Below are 15,243 nucleotides of genomic sequence, written 5' to 3' on the forward strand. Positions count from 1 at the left end.
AAATTGGCCAACAAACTAATCCTTCACTGAACTTTTTAGAAACAGCGAATGTATGATATTTATGTATTTCGACGGCTTACCCTTTTGACAAAGTAAAACACAATATTAAAAAAACAATTATAATAAAACAAAACACCTGAACACAGTATAAAAAAATATAGAAACATGAAATGAAAACAGCAGAAAATAAGGAAATAATAAAGAAAAATTAAATAAGAAATTATAACATAGGTATGCAGCAAATTAACAACAAATGAAGGGTTTAAATAAAAAAGTATTGAAGTAATATATGAATATCTCAAATCTACAGGCTGTTCTTTAAACCCTGTCATATCTGAAACCATGATGATCAGTATGGGCAAGGAGACATATTAGCATATTTAAAAAAACATTTAGAATTAAGAATTTTTTTTAAAATAAAATATTTAAAAAAACTAATTCTCCCCCTCCCTCTCCTCGCTTCTCCCCTGTAGAAGTAAGCAACCATTTGCTTTTTTAAATATTTTATTTTTTAAAATTTTATTCGTTCTAAAAAAATATTTTCATGTGCCAACATGTCTTCTTGCTCACACTGATCATCGTGGTTTCGGATGTGACAGGGTTTAATGAACACCTGTATAAAATATTATATAAGTATGCACATTGTACATGTATATATTTCAAAACATTAGTACAAAAATAAAGTATTTATTTATCAATCTTCCGATTTTTCCAAAGAGCACGGACCCCTGTCTGTTAGGTATTCAAGGAAAAAAATACCCAAAACTATTTTTTTTGCAAAAATCTAAATTACACCAGCTTTCGTCCCGTTTAAGTAGTAAGGGTTAAACTGTCGCGGGGCTTTTTTTACACCATAGTAAAAATCCTCCCGGCACGATAAAATAACATAGAGTAGATTGATTTTTATCATATTATATTTATTTATTTTTTAATATTTTATTGATTTAATGGCAGGAAATCGCACTAACCCCAGTACCCACACCACGAGGCCGACTAATCTCCAATCGGTTTCATTATGCAAAATTTTCACCTGCGAATAGAAACATAATAAATAAAACAAATAAAGAAAATAAGACGTATCCACACCCTAATTTTATCGTGCCGTGTGGATCTATAAATCTACAATCACCGCGCATCGGGTGCTTAAAAATTAGTTCCATTTAATATAAAACAAAAAATATGGACGTACATAATAGTATAATATAAATAAAAAAAATACGGAAATGTAAGGATTTATAATCGCGCGACCTTGTAACGCACGATTTTCGCAATATCGCCTTGATTTTCATTGATTCTCTTTCCTAATGAAAAATAAACTTTTTATGTTTTCGATACAAATCGTTAGATTATGCAAATCCGTCCAATCATTTATCATAATTAACATTTTGTTAGTGCTTTTAAGTTAACATAGCTGGTTTAAATATTTTTTAAGAGATTATATAATTCAAAGAAAAAACAACGTTCTAAAAAAATACAATCTTTCAACAATGTTTTGAGTATGTCCAAATGTTTGTAGACAGGCTGAGTTTTATTCCCTGGGGAGTTATTAAGATCGAAATTAATTGCAACGGAGAGGGAAAACACTTGAGAAGGGAATATGGAAGTCTAGGCATTTACAGGGCTTATGATCTGTCATTGGCTGGTTTATTTATTTGTACATATTATAATATTACATATTTTTTTTTGTACACTTTTCCCAGCCCCGTTACAAACTAGGCAATTACACTTAAATACATAATAATTATTTACAAATTAAAAGAATGAACAGACAAATAAAATATAAACTTACTAGTATATATTTATATATATACATACATACACACACATATATATATATATATAGAAATTATAACATTGGTATGCAGCAAATTAACAACAAATAAAGGGTTTAAATAAAAAAGTATTGAAGTAATATATGAATATCTCAAATCTACAGGGTGTTCTTTAAACCCTGTCACATCTGAAACCATGTTGATCAGTATGAGCAAGGAGACACATTAGCATATTAAATAAAATATTTAGAATTAATACATTTAAAAAAAAATATATTTAAAAAAACAAATAGTTGCTTACTTCTGCAGGGGAGAAGTAAGGGGAGCGCGGCGCAGTATCAGATTCTCCCCTCCCCCTCCTTGTTTCTCCCCTGCAGAGATAAGCAACGATTTGCTTTTTTAAAATATTTTATTCGTTCCAAAAAATTATTTTAATGTGCCAATATGTCTTCTTGCTCATATACTGATCATTGTGGTTTCGGATGTGACAGGGTTTAATGAACACCCAGTATATATATAAATTTATGTATGTATTTACAACTCGTTGCAAATTGTCAGAAAAATAAAGATATTTTGTTAAATAATTGTATAAAACCACATAACCACTTTTCTATGTCTATCGGTTTCGATACGTACCCGTCTCTTCGTCAGGACGTTAATTAAACTAACATGCTAATTCACCATAGTAGTAATTGCATTTAATAGCTAACATAACGTGCCCAGTTACGTTTGTGCATATAAATTTAGTTGAGGGGAGCCTCCCTTTTCTTTACTATTTCTCCAACAAGATAAAACGTTTTTAATAAAAATCTAATTAGTGCACGTTAATTTTAGCCACTAACAGCATGTGTCATATCAGCACGTTGGCTTTATGTTTTTGTGCGACTACTACTATGGTGAGGGTGTACAGTGGGATTTCCATGTTAGTACAATTTGTGTCCTGACGAAGAGACGGATACGTCTCAAAACCGGCTGACATAAAAAATTCGGTATGTGGTTATGTAAAATAATTACTAACATATAATAAAATGTTTGACCACAAAATCCATATTTTTTTGTATTAATAGTAGTTTTAATTTTTTATAATATAATAAAATATAAAATATGGTATACTATGCAATGTTTTTCAAATAATATTTTTATTAATGTAGTTTAAGTATGAAACAATCGAAGCAATATATAAGAACCTGCTGACGAATTGTATGCTTACAATTAAGCAGGTTACAATTTTAAGATTATTGAGTAAATATTTTTTAAAAATAAAAAAGAAAATAATAAAATTAAAAACAAACGAAAACTTCCTCTGGAAACAGTGCTGTAACATTAAACAAAAATCAAATGTTTTGAAACAGATATTTCAGAAAGAAAAAAATGTATATGTATATACTGTTAAATAATCTGTTTTAAATAATAATCATATAATTTAGGCCTTTTGTAGCAAAATACGTCTTTTTTTATTTAAAAAATATTTATAAAAAAAAACAAAAATCTATCACTTTATTCTAAATAAATGATTTTTTTCAGCATGTGTGATGAGAGCGTGCCAGGCGTGGGGAGTGGAGACGCGACGGGGAGCGGCGTGTCTCGCTGTCGCTGACACCGCCATGGCTAGGAAAGGGACTTCCGAGGGACCCCCGGCGCCCCCTCCACCGCCTGACGATGTGTCTTCCTCCTCCGACAGCGGTATTGAACCATTTAATTTCACTTGTTGGGTACCTGCCCCGGGTTAATTTATTAACACAAAATACAAATAGTAGGGATATTTCCTTGGACTTTACATGTCAAGCACTTATTAATTATTTTTTTTGTGTTGCAAGTATGTGGAAGCAAATTACGGAAATACACTACAACACCTAGACCAATTGAGAGAAAAATATTTCTTGAATTCTGGCGACACCAGTTTCACGGTGGTCCGTATAACCAACTGCGCCACAGTACCTCTCTATTTTATTTAATTTTTTTGCCATTGTGTGTATTATTATTTATTTTCCAATAAACACTTTATTTTGACACTGAAACTGAAATTGAAACTTAATATGTATTTTCCTAAAACAGGAATAAGCAACATTGTGCATTTATGAATAACTATATTACGAGGTATATCAGTGAAGTATGTTCCATTTGTATTTCTTGCCACCGCAGCGCTGCGTGGTACTCACTCTGATCTATTGAGGAATTGCTGCCATTATGAGTTAGCACTATTGTGTTCGCTTCGTGGTGCTTATTTAAAATACCAAATAAAATTGAAATCCCGAAGTTTGTGAAAAAAGGTCTGTAATTCTTTCTTTGGTGCGAAGAACATTAAACCAGTCCACATTCTCAACAGATCTCAGAGGCGCTATGAAAAGTGCATTTAAAATGGTGGGAGTTATTTACTAGAGAAGGCAATGGGAAACCACTCTGTCATCTTTTCCCAGGAATCACTATGGTGAATACATCCAATAAGAAGAAGGGAGTTATTTAGAAACGGTCTAAAGATTTTTGCAATATTTTTTTTTCTTTAAATATTTACTAGTTTTCTTTGTACCTGGAAAATAGAACTGCTTTCTGGATTTACCTCGTATATATTTATGGTTAACTTTGATAAATTAAACACTATGTTATGATACCGCTTGAATTTATTTTTGAGCTATAGTTTCGGAAAGCACAAATCTTTTCGTTTACAAATACAGTTCTGTTACATAATTATTCTGAAAATCTATAAATAAACCCTGCTTGCACTTGCATATAACATAGAAATTGGTTTAGTCTCCCACCAGTCTGTCGGTGTAGGCAACTACGAAACCCGGTCACTGGTAAAATTTATAAATAAAAGTGGAATAAAACTATATACATACTTTTATTATTATAATTACTACTAATACATTTTAAAAACTTAGGTAAACAGCAGGGCAAGTAATAGGTAACCTTTTTAGCTCAACATGTCAAAATTCTGAAAAAACCTGTCTTGATCCCCGGGTGCCATGTCACATCTACGAATATTGATAATATTTGCAACCCTCATAAATGAAAGAGTTTTGTTTTTGAACATTTTATTATTTATTTATTATTATTGCAAAGCAAAAACAAATCATTATTTATGTTAGTGAATTTTTTTGTTGCTGAATTGCATTAGCTAAATATTCATTGAAGGTTGATATTCGGTAGATATTAAACACAAGCAAGTGTCACAAATTTTCTCAAACTTATTCGACGCCAAGAAAAGGGTCTCACAAAAGTACGTTAAGGTAAATATTATGAGAAAAGCCATTGCTAGATTTTTCAGTGCCAAAAGTGTTCGGTATTCGGTAACGGCACTCTTCTTTGTTCTCCTAACTTCAAATCGGTGAACTCTTGAGCCATGATGCTGTCTCGAAATTGCACAAGTTGCAACTCCAAATCATCACATTGCATCCATTCGATACCATTTAAATTCAAAGTACTGTAGACAACTACACCCAGATATTTAAATTGTTTGTGCTAGGCATCTAAATTAATTGAATCTTATACCTAACTGATCATGTAACGTGTTCACAATGTACTGGCACTTTATACTCGTGGGCTCCATTTCGTGTCACGCAAAATGTCTTGGTGCGTCACTCCTGACACACGTATTTTAGGTTACCCATTATTTGCGTAGAATGTCTTTTACAAAAAATTGATTTCCAGGGTCTTCAGCTGCGAGCGGTGGAAACAATACGACGGGCTGTGGGAGCGGTGATGGGGGTGGTAAAAAATCCAACACCTTGTCGTGTCCCAACTGCGGCGACCCGTGTACACACGTGGAGACCTTCGTCAGTTCCACCCGCTTCGTCAAGTGCGACAAGTGTAACCACTTCTTTGTGGTGCTGAGTGAAGTTGACAGCAAGAAGAGCATTAAGGAGAATAACACGGAACCTAAAAATGGTTTCTTCAGGTTTGTGAAAAATCTATATATTACGTAGACTACGTAAACAATCACATGATAAAAAAAAACAAACATAACTATCTCGAGAAAGCTGATCGAAGACTTATAAATGTATCGGATAAGCTTATCTGAGGATTACCTGTTCATTCACATTCTCAAAGCACCCTGAATCGGGTTGTGCTCCCGTGGCTAGTGTTGAGGCCTCACGGGACAGAGGTCCTAAGTTCGAACCTTGCTCTATCCCAACTTGATTTCCATTTTCTAATAGTGGGTTATTTTCAACTCGTTGAAAATGGTTACCAAAATTGAAATATTTAGGTAAATTATAAGAATTCTAATATTTCTTTTATTGAAAAATAACAAAATATTTCCATCTATAACACCTTCACAAACTAATTTTTGAAGTTATAAGTTCGAATCTCGCTCGCAACACATGTTTGCCATTTTCTAACATGGCTAAAAGAAAATAACTTCCAAACAGAAATATTGGGGTAAATCATAGAACCGGACTTATTTTAGTAAAATAATGTATGAGAAATAAACTAAAGAAATAAATTTTAATATTTTTTTTAATGATTTTTTTATTATTCTTTGTTGATTTAAGAGTGTTATGTCTTTAGTTACTGGCCTGGAAAGATAATATTTTTAACAAACGATACTTTACTAGTTGCTATACATGTACAGTTTTATAATTAAGCGCATTTTGCCTTAAAGCAATTTCTTCCTTTCAACCCATACTGTTCGATTTAAGAAAATAAGTAGTTTATGAAAAGATTGTATGTATGCATATTAGAATATTTTAACTATAAAAGAAAACAAATATTTTTTTGTTTTTTTTAGACACAGAAATTAATTTAATAACTACACCATACTATTAGAGAGAGGAGGTAAACGTGGGAAGGAAACAACGGGGAAAAAGAAAAAACTCAAATATTTAGATATTGACATTTCAATCGTGATTTAAATGTGAACCATTAGTGGGTAGATTATTCCACAATTATACTGCTACTACTGTGAAAAAGGAGGCAAAAAATTAGAGTTGTATTAAAAGGGTTTTCTCGTTACTAGAACAAATAGACAGCCTGTGATAAAGGTCGAAAGAGCTGATTATTCAAAGTGGGATTATTCAAAACATTGTGAAGAAGTTTTACAATGTGAATGTTTCTTCTATACCAGTATATGTAATTGCGTTCGGTATTAAGTTATGTGGTCAAATTTGCAAAGATTAAAAATACAACATATACAAACATTCTGCAATCGTTCCAAATGCATAATCAAGTCGTGAAAAAGTAAGCCCTGGACTAGTGTTTGCTTAACACGAGGAAGATATTTGTAAAGCTACAGATAAAATTTATGTGAATTGAACATTGAAATTATTATATTATTTTATATTATTGTCAACAGAAAACCTCCTCCACCCCCGAAGAAGATATTTGAGTACTTGAACAAGCATGTGGTTGGTCAGGAGCATGCCAAGAAGGTTTTGTCTGTGGCCGTTTACAATCACTACAAGAGGATATATAACAACATCCCCCCACCAGTGGTACCCACACAGGCACAACAAGCCGAGCAACAGTCCTTCACTCACAGAGGTCGGTTTAATAAAGCCCTGTAAATGCCTAGACTTCCATGTTCCCTTCTGATGTTCTCTATCTCTGTTGTAATACATTAATATAAAATATACATTTATTTTATTTCCACACCAAGTATGTGTGAGATATACAACCAGAACCACTGTGTGACAGACTTATCTCTACTCGATTTTATTTTGCTGGATTTTTATCTGAGAGTAGCTATTGAATCAAAAATACTTGTCTAGCAGACTGGTTATATTTTACACAAATATTCTTCATTCGCCTGGGAAATAATTATAATTACCAATAAATTAAATACTACTGTTAGGTTAAAATTAGGACTGGTCGCGCCACTAGCCAGAAGCTGATGAACGCTCAAATTACTGGTTCAGGGATTTGTGTTATCTTTATACTCTTTGCCACTGAACCCTAATACAAATTATTTTAATTACCTAACTTGTACTGGGGTTCTGGCACCTTATTGTTCACACTTCTCTCACAGCAGGCAGGATCAGATTCTGTAGTCAGGGAGGATGGAAAGAGAACGGACGCAGCAGCCTCCTATAACAAGTGATTTGAGGGTGGAGCGGTAAACCTGGGTTGGATACGTTCTGCGAATGCCTCAGGAGAGCCTTAACCCAAGTTGGCTCTTCTTTACACCTACGGGCTCTTGCCTTCCTCAAAGACTGTCTATTATGATTTTTTAGCTTTATTCTGCGAAACTACGGACACCAGATTGACGGGAGGAGGCGAGAGTGCTAGCTAGTGACAGGGTCTCCTGGAGGCGTCTGGTGATATCCATGTGCTGCACTTAGGAGCGGATGGGAAAAAACATGAATGATGTAGTACCTAATTTTAAAAAAAAAAAATCTCTTTGGTAATACAGCTAAAATTTAATTTCTTTTTCAGACCTTCTTCATATAACTGGGGTGGGTCACGCCAGTGTAGGGGGAGGCCCCACCCTAGGGTCTGGACCCCCTCCGCCGCCCCCGCCCCCTCCCCACCACCCTCCTGGGGGCTCGGACATACTAGACCGGGCCAGCCACGACCTGCGTTTGGAGAAGAGTAACATACTCCTGCTGGGACCGACTGGATGTGGTGCGTTATTCATTTATTTAACCAATTAGCGTTTTCAACTTACTAGGACGCACATTCTCTTGTTATATTAGGATTTCTAAGTATGCTAACGAGACACAGTTTTGTCGAGTATGTAGTGTCTCTCATTTTCTCTGAGCAGGTTTTCGAATTATGTTTCTCATCAGTGTAGCCGAAATGGCTGTGAATATAATCTATATCTTACGGAAGGACACTGGTCTTTCTATCATCAATGGGCTAATTAAGAGAGAATATCTGTGTCTCATATAAAACATCTATGCTATTTGGTGATACTGACGTCTGTCATTTAAATTTTGAGAATACGTGTTACGTTTTCTTCCTCCAATTAAAAAAAAAATGTATTTCCCGAGCAGACAGCATACGGAAAAATCTTTTTATAGTTATTCTATTGTTCCCTAATTATTTTATTTAACTGCTATTTTTTATTTATAGGGAAGACTCTTCTAGCCCAGACGATAGCCCAATGTTTGGATGTGCCCTTCGCCATATGTGATTGTACAACACTGACCCAAGCTGGCTATGTAGGAGAAGATATTGAATCTGTCATAGCCAAACTATTACAAGACGCCAACTACAAGTGACTAGATCTTTTTATTTTTAATAAATTAAATCATTTTAAACTCCGGGTCGGACCCAGTTTGTAGAGTGTGTAGAGGTATAAGAATTCATTTAATTTATTAACATTTACCATTCTGCCTATATTCGAATATCTATATTCCTTCAATTCATCAAAAAATATTATTTATACCACTCCGGAAGGCAGACGAAGCAAAGGCAGACCAAAATTAAGATGGCTGGATAATGTGGAAAGTGACACAAGAGCGATTGGCCTGACGAACTGGAGAAGAGCCGCGGGGTGCAGGGACGAATGGAGACAAATTCTGGAGGAGGCCAGGGCCCACAACTGGCTGTAGCGCCACTGATGATGATTCCTTCAAATCTTCCATCTGAAAATGTTTTTTTTATTTTTATACTTCTTCTTGGATCAGGTGGATTTATCATCAATTTTTTGAGTTCGTCCAAATTTTTGTAGAAAAGAACTGCCTATTATGTGGGTGAAATAATTCCATCATAAAATAGTAGCGTGGAATATTAAAAACTGAATTGAATTATTTTAGTACATTGAGATGTACCTCAGAGGCAGACGGATGCAAATCCAGAATTAGATGAAATGACATTTCGATTTTTGTATCCAGTTTATGATCGTGTCCATTGATTTTGAAGATATATAAGTCTTATAATGAAAAAACCAATGTATTAAGATACTTAAAATACAAAAAAATGTTATAAATTATTAGAAATCACTTAGAGAAAGTAGATTCTTTTGGCTTGTGTTGAACGTTTGACGTTTGGATTTGCATCTGTCTGCCTCTGAGGTACAGATAAATTCCTCAAACTGTCCAAAATGCAGATTCAAAACCTTTTAATTGGCTAGACATATTTGCTAAGACGTTTCAAAACTGTATGTTTTTTTCAGTGTTGAGCGAGCCCAAATGGGTATTGTGTTCTTAGATGAAGTTGACAAAATTGGTGCAGTTCCCGGGATTCACCAATTAAGAGATGTCGGAGGTAAGGCATATTTTCAAAAGCACTTCTCATTTAATGTACATGTTAACGCTTTCATGGCCACCACGTCTATTAAATTGTTTTATAGAAGATGTTACCACATCACTCCGGGGATGTACGCCTTTTACTCAGGAACACTATGTGGCGCAACGGACAAAGAAGTCTTGTTTTGTATTGCAGTAATATATGGCCATTCCATCTGTGTCACATTGCAAACATATCTCTACTTTATAGTGTCGCACCCAAAATTACTGTTTTTTGTCCACTCAAAACATTTATTTATTTATGGACTCATTAAGTCTATTTAACGATTCTTTACAATATGTATATAATTGGTACAATTAAAATAACATACAACTAAAGAATATTAAAGCTGCACTTTTGTATTTTTGATATAATTCCCCGAGTGTCCATTTGATTTAATATTAATTTTACCTTCAAAGGAAAGTAAAAATATCTTTGTTTTGCAAAGTATAAAATGCTCAAAACTGTCGCCACAAAAGCAAAAACAAAAATATTTTAACAGTTTTGAAAATAAAGACTCTTGTGAAAGTTATTTTTAATATTTTAAAATAAAATTCACAATGCATGTGATTTATTAATCAATCATTGGAATGCAATTGATTGTAGAGAAAAAAATACAAATAATTCCTTTCAATCTTTTATTGGCTTATTATCTTATCTTGATATTTTTATGTTTTTACATTATTTATTTTTGTATTATTTAATTAAGTACTCACTGCTATTTGGCATATTATTTATCACTTTAATTTCTTACTCTATAAACCATATCTCCATTATCATTTCAATTATGTTTTTGTGTTATTTTTCCCTTGATTTCAATTATTTGGTTTATTTGATTATGTGTAACTAAATTAGAATAATTTGTATTTTAATCAACAATATTTTGAGTTTGTCAAAATTTTTGTAGACAAGGACTGGATTCAACTCCCTGGGGAACTGTTAACATTAACATATTACAACAGAGATGAAGAACATTTTAAAGAAGGTGATGCCTGTAGATGCCTAGACTTCTATGTTGCCTTCTTTAAAATGTTCTTCATCTCTGTTAATCTCAATAATATGTCTCAATAATATGTTTTTTGTATTTTAATATTTATATCTGAATATTTTTTATATTACCTTCTTTGGAATGTGTTATTATTTATTGTTTTACTCTTTATATATTTTTTCTGGATTGTAATTCTATTGCGTCACATGTTTTTACTATTTAATTTATTTTACTATGTATTTTTTATTCTTGTTAATTGTAAGGCCTAAAAAGCCTTAATAAGTTTATGAGTATGTAAACGAGTGTAATTTTGAATGAATTAATAAATAAATGAATTCGTAATTCAAAATCTCCGTAATTTGTAATGACGAAATAAAGCTTGTGCTTATAACGCACATAATATTTACGTCTTTCTAGGTGAGGGAGTACAACAGGGAATGCTAAAGATGCTGGAAGGAACCATAGTGAATGTTCCGGAAAGGAATTCTCCGAGAAAACTGAGAGGAGAGACGGTTCAAGTAGATACAACTAATATACTGTTTGTTGCCAGCGGTGCTTATAATGGATTGGATAGACTTATCTCTAGAAGAAATAATGAAAAGGTGAGTCATCATACCTTTTTCAGGATGGCATTATTAAAAATGATGCAAATATAAAAATTTCATTCAAAATTCGATAGTAATTTTTAATAGTAACTGCTGTGGATTTTATTACACCGGGTCGTGGTCCTGTAGCTAGTGCCGCAGACTCACGGATCAGAGATCTGAGGTTCGAACCCTGCTCTAACAAAACTTTATTCCCATTTTCTAACAGTGAGTTATAAAAAATAGACCTAAAAGTTATTTTGGTAAATTGTGAGTGTAAATATTTATTTTTTTTCTCTTGAAAAAAGTTAACTTTATGTTCATGTTGTCGCCGAATATTTAAATCAGTCGCTTGGGCGGTTAGGCTGGTCATTAAATACCGGCGTCAATTGGATGGCTAATTTTTTATTTAAATTTAACTTCAACTTAATTTCAAAACAATAATAATTCTTTCATTTTAAAATTTATTTTGTTTTGTGCAGTTTGGTTAGTTTAAAAAAGGTTGTGTTCAGTTTATTAATAAAAAAATTATGTACATTTTTTTCACTTAACTTAATAAGTTAAATAAAAAAGCTATTTTTTATTATTATTAAACTTCCACGCCTATTAAACTTAAAATTTGATTTGCCATTTCCAAAGGGCTATATAGAGCTACCAGCCAACCAGTTGAACGTTGAGCTATCTTAATTAATTCAACGAATGGCCCGGCCATTCAATTGAATGCCGGCATTTAATGAACAGCCTAAGCGCTCAATTAAATGGCTGATTTAACAATTTGTCATATATACTTAAACATACATACCTACTTCCTCAGGACATTTATTATACCAATATGCCTTCTATGTACATACCCACTCTTCAATTTAATTTCATAATAATTTTATATTTTACTGATTTTCAATTCGATGGATTTGTATGAAATTTTTAAAGCCTTGACAAAAAATACCCAGTACACATAGCCGTATTTTATGCTATATTTTGCTTTCCAGTACCTCGGGTTCGGCGCCCCAGTTCTGGGCTCTCCGGGCCGAAGGGCAGCCTCGCAGCAGGCCCTAGAAGGAAATGGAACCTCCGCTGAAGAGGAGAACCGGGAAAAGGATGCGTTCCTGCGCCTCGTCCAGGCTAGGGATCTCATAGACTTTGGCATGATTCCGGTAACTCCTTTACTTGATAATAATTTTAAAAACTATTTTTAATATGTGTTTAGTTGCAACAATTCGCAAACGATATACTCGTTTAATGCTATTCTTAATCGACTTTGTGTACTCGGCAATAACTATTCCGATGTTGCTGATATATTTAACATAAAGTATAGTTTACATAAATCAACTCTTAAATTATTTCAAAGATGGTGAACTGTAACTTACATTTGTCAAACTATAGTTATTTATGAACCCATACTATATTTAAAAAATTTTAATTGCTTTCTCTTTACTTTTTTTCTAGTTTTTGTATATTTTAGTGAACATATATTATATGTTTATTGGATTCTTATTTTTAACTTTCAAAAAAAACATTTTTTCCACTTAATTTAGATTTTGTATTTTTTGTTCAATGTAATTATGATTAAAGATATACCTACCTGTCCTCTTTTTTTTTTTTTTAAATTATAAAACATTTTTCATACTTTTTAATTTTTATATTCCTTTTAGTGTTTTTTTTAATTTTTTTTATTTCTTATAATGACTTTATTTTTTTACATAATATGTTAGCTTGTTCATTGAATGAAACCATTGTGATATATATGTACATACAAACTTTTTATGCTTTTTTTTTTCCTCTTTTATCTACTGTATTAAAGTGCTTATTTCTACGCAATATATATTTTTTTGTAAAGTAAATGGCCACTACATGCCATGTATATTATTAAATATATTTATTATCTTATATGCTTACTGTAATGTAATTTTTACAATTTTTTTAGTGCATATTTTTATACTTAACTATTGATGTTACATTATATCCATATATTTTTTTGTGTTATGCAAAGTTTTACTTCCCACGAGCCTTTTTGGTTTCTTCATGTCTTCAAAGAAAAAAAATATTATGTTGTTGTTTACTTTTAAAATTATTACTATGTTTGTATTTACCTATTAACTTTTGTAAATGTCCCTTGGACGTATTGTAAAACGAAATAAATTGAACCTTTATGTATATTTATTTCATCAGCATCACTTTCCCTAGGCTTCGGTCTCGCACGGAGAACCGTATTCTTCATTTTATCCAGACGCAGGGACAGTATTATATAAATGGTTTATTTTTCAGGAATTTGTGGGAAGATTTCCAGTCCTCGTTCCCTTCCATAGTCTTAATCAAGATCTTCTGGTCAGAATATTGACTGAACCTAAGAATGCTCTGGTAAGTTCTGATTGTTTTAACATATTACAACGAGATGAAGAACATTTAAGAGAAGGTAATATAGAAGTCTAGGCATCTACAGGGCTTATGACCTGTCAATGGCTGGTTTAAGTGGCCACTTTACACACTGTGTAACATTCACCATTCTGCCTATATTTGAACATCTATATTCCTTCAATTCTTTCATCTGTTGATGTTTGTGAAGTTAAAGAGCTGAAACCTTTATTTATGCGGGTGAGATTCATCTAATTGAATTATTTCACCTACATACTAGGCAACGCCTGAAAATATTATTTTCTCAATTTCTATACTTCTTCATGGACCAGGTAATTTATCATTTATCATGATCACTCGATTTAAATGTAAATAAAGAAGGGAGCGTCTCTGACATTAGTGGGTAGATTATTCCACAACTGAGCAGCTGAAAGAGGAGGCAAGAAAATTAGAGCGGTGAAAGGGTATTAATTTATGTAGCATCTACACAATAATTATTTGAACTGAACTTCATTATAATCAAAGAAAAAATTTCCTTGATATCCGTGCCAGGTATGAATGTTTCAGATAATTAGATTCTATTGTCTACATTAAGTAACTGCGCGATTCACCTTTAGTAACTGTTCTTAAAACGATAGGTCAGACAACAGTGGGCATCGGTGTCCGGGCCAGTTCTGCAATGATGTAGGATGAGGATGGACCGAGGAAAAGGAGGTGTCAAATATAGACATAATCATAAAGATAAGATATATGAAAGTGGAGAAAGCTAGGATTGTGTCGGGATAAATGCAAGTTATGTGTCATAGTCTGCCTACCTACGGAAAAATTTGTGATAGTAGCAGTAGTTGAAATTGATTGCAACAGAGGTGGAAAACATTTTTGAGTGGAAAATATGGGGAGTCTAGGCATGTTTTCTTAACATTTTCCCCCCGTTGCAATAAATCTCAATCCAATAACTCACTAGGGAGTGAAATCCAGCCATGTCTACAAACATTTGGGCATGCAAATAGGCGGCCTCCGTGGTGTAGTGGTTAAGACGCCTTGACTTACGCACGCAAGGTTCCGGGTTTGAACACCGGTGAGTACGTAAAATTTAATTAGATTTTTCTCAAACCTGGGTTCTCTGTCCCGTAATTGGGCCGCCTGGTCTATTCGTGGTAAAAAAAATAATGAAGTAAATAAATGCTCTAAATATTATCGCGGTTTAGGTCCCGCAGTACCAGATGTTGTTCTCCATGGACCGATGTGCTCTGAGCTTCAGCCCCGAAGCCCTGAGGGCCATCGCCCACCAGGCCATGGAGAGGAAAACCGGAGCCAGGGGTCTAAGGGCCATCATGGTGAGTATGGGCAGATCAAAGCTATGGTTTCCTAAGAGAGCGGT

General features: G+C 33.3%; 1 protein-coding gene across 1 annotated transcript in view; it reads left to right on the forward strand.

Annotated features, from left to right (window-relative positions):
- ClpX (Caseinolytic protease chaperone subunit) overlaps positions 1–15,243 on the forward strand; it is a 54,613-nt gene that overhangs the window by 36,245 nt on the left and 3,125 nt on the right. Inside the window, exons 2-11 of the mRNA XM_088236985.1 lie at positions 3,297–3,455; positions 5,421–5,667; positions 7,063–7,250; positions 8,142–8,330; positions 8,781–8,925; positions 9,826–9,917; positions 11,344–11,528; positions 12,500–12,664; positions 13,776–13,868; positions 15,071–15,199. Coding sequence (XP_088093111.1) covers positions 3,297–3,455; positions 5,421–5,667; positions 7,063–7,250; positions 8,142–8,330; positions 8,781–8,925; positions 9,826–9,917; positions 11,344–11,528; positions 12,500–12,664; positions 13,776–13,868; positions 15,071–15,199 — 1,592 coding nt within the window. The remainder of the gene's footprint in view (positions 1–3,296; positions 3,456–5,420; positions 5,668–7,062; positions 7,251–8,141; positions 8,331–8,780; positions 8,926–9,825; positions 9,918–11,343; positions 11,529–12,499; positions 12,665–13,775; positions 13,869–15,070; positions 15,200–15,243) is intronic.

The sequence above is a fragment of the Micrasema longulum genome, unplaced genomic scaffold, assembly GCF_059751315.1.
Source record: "Micrasema longulum isolate JH-2025_06_02 unplaced genomic scaffold, ASM5975131v1 h1tg001631l, whole genome shotgun sequence".
NCBI classification, from domain to species: domain Eukaryota; kingdom Metazoa; phylum Arthropoda; class Insecta; order Trichoptera; family Brachycentridae; genus Micrasema; species Micrasema longulum.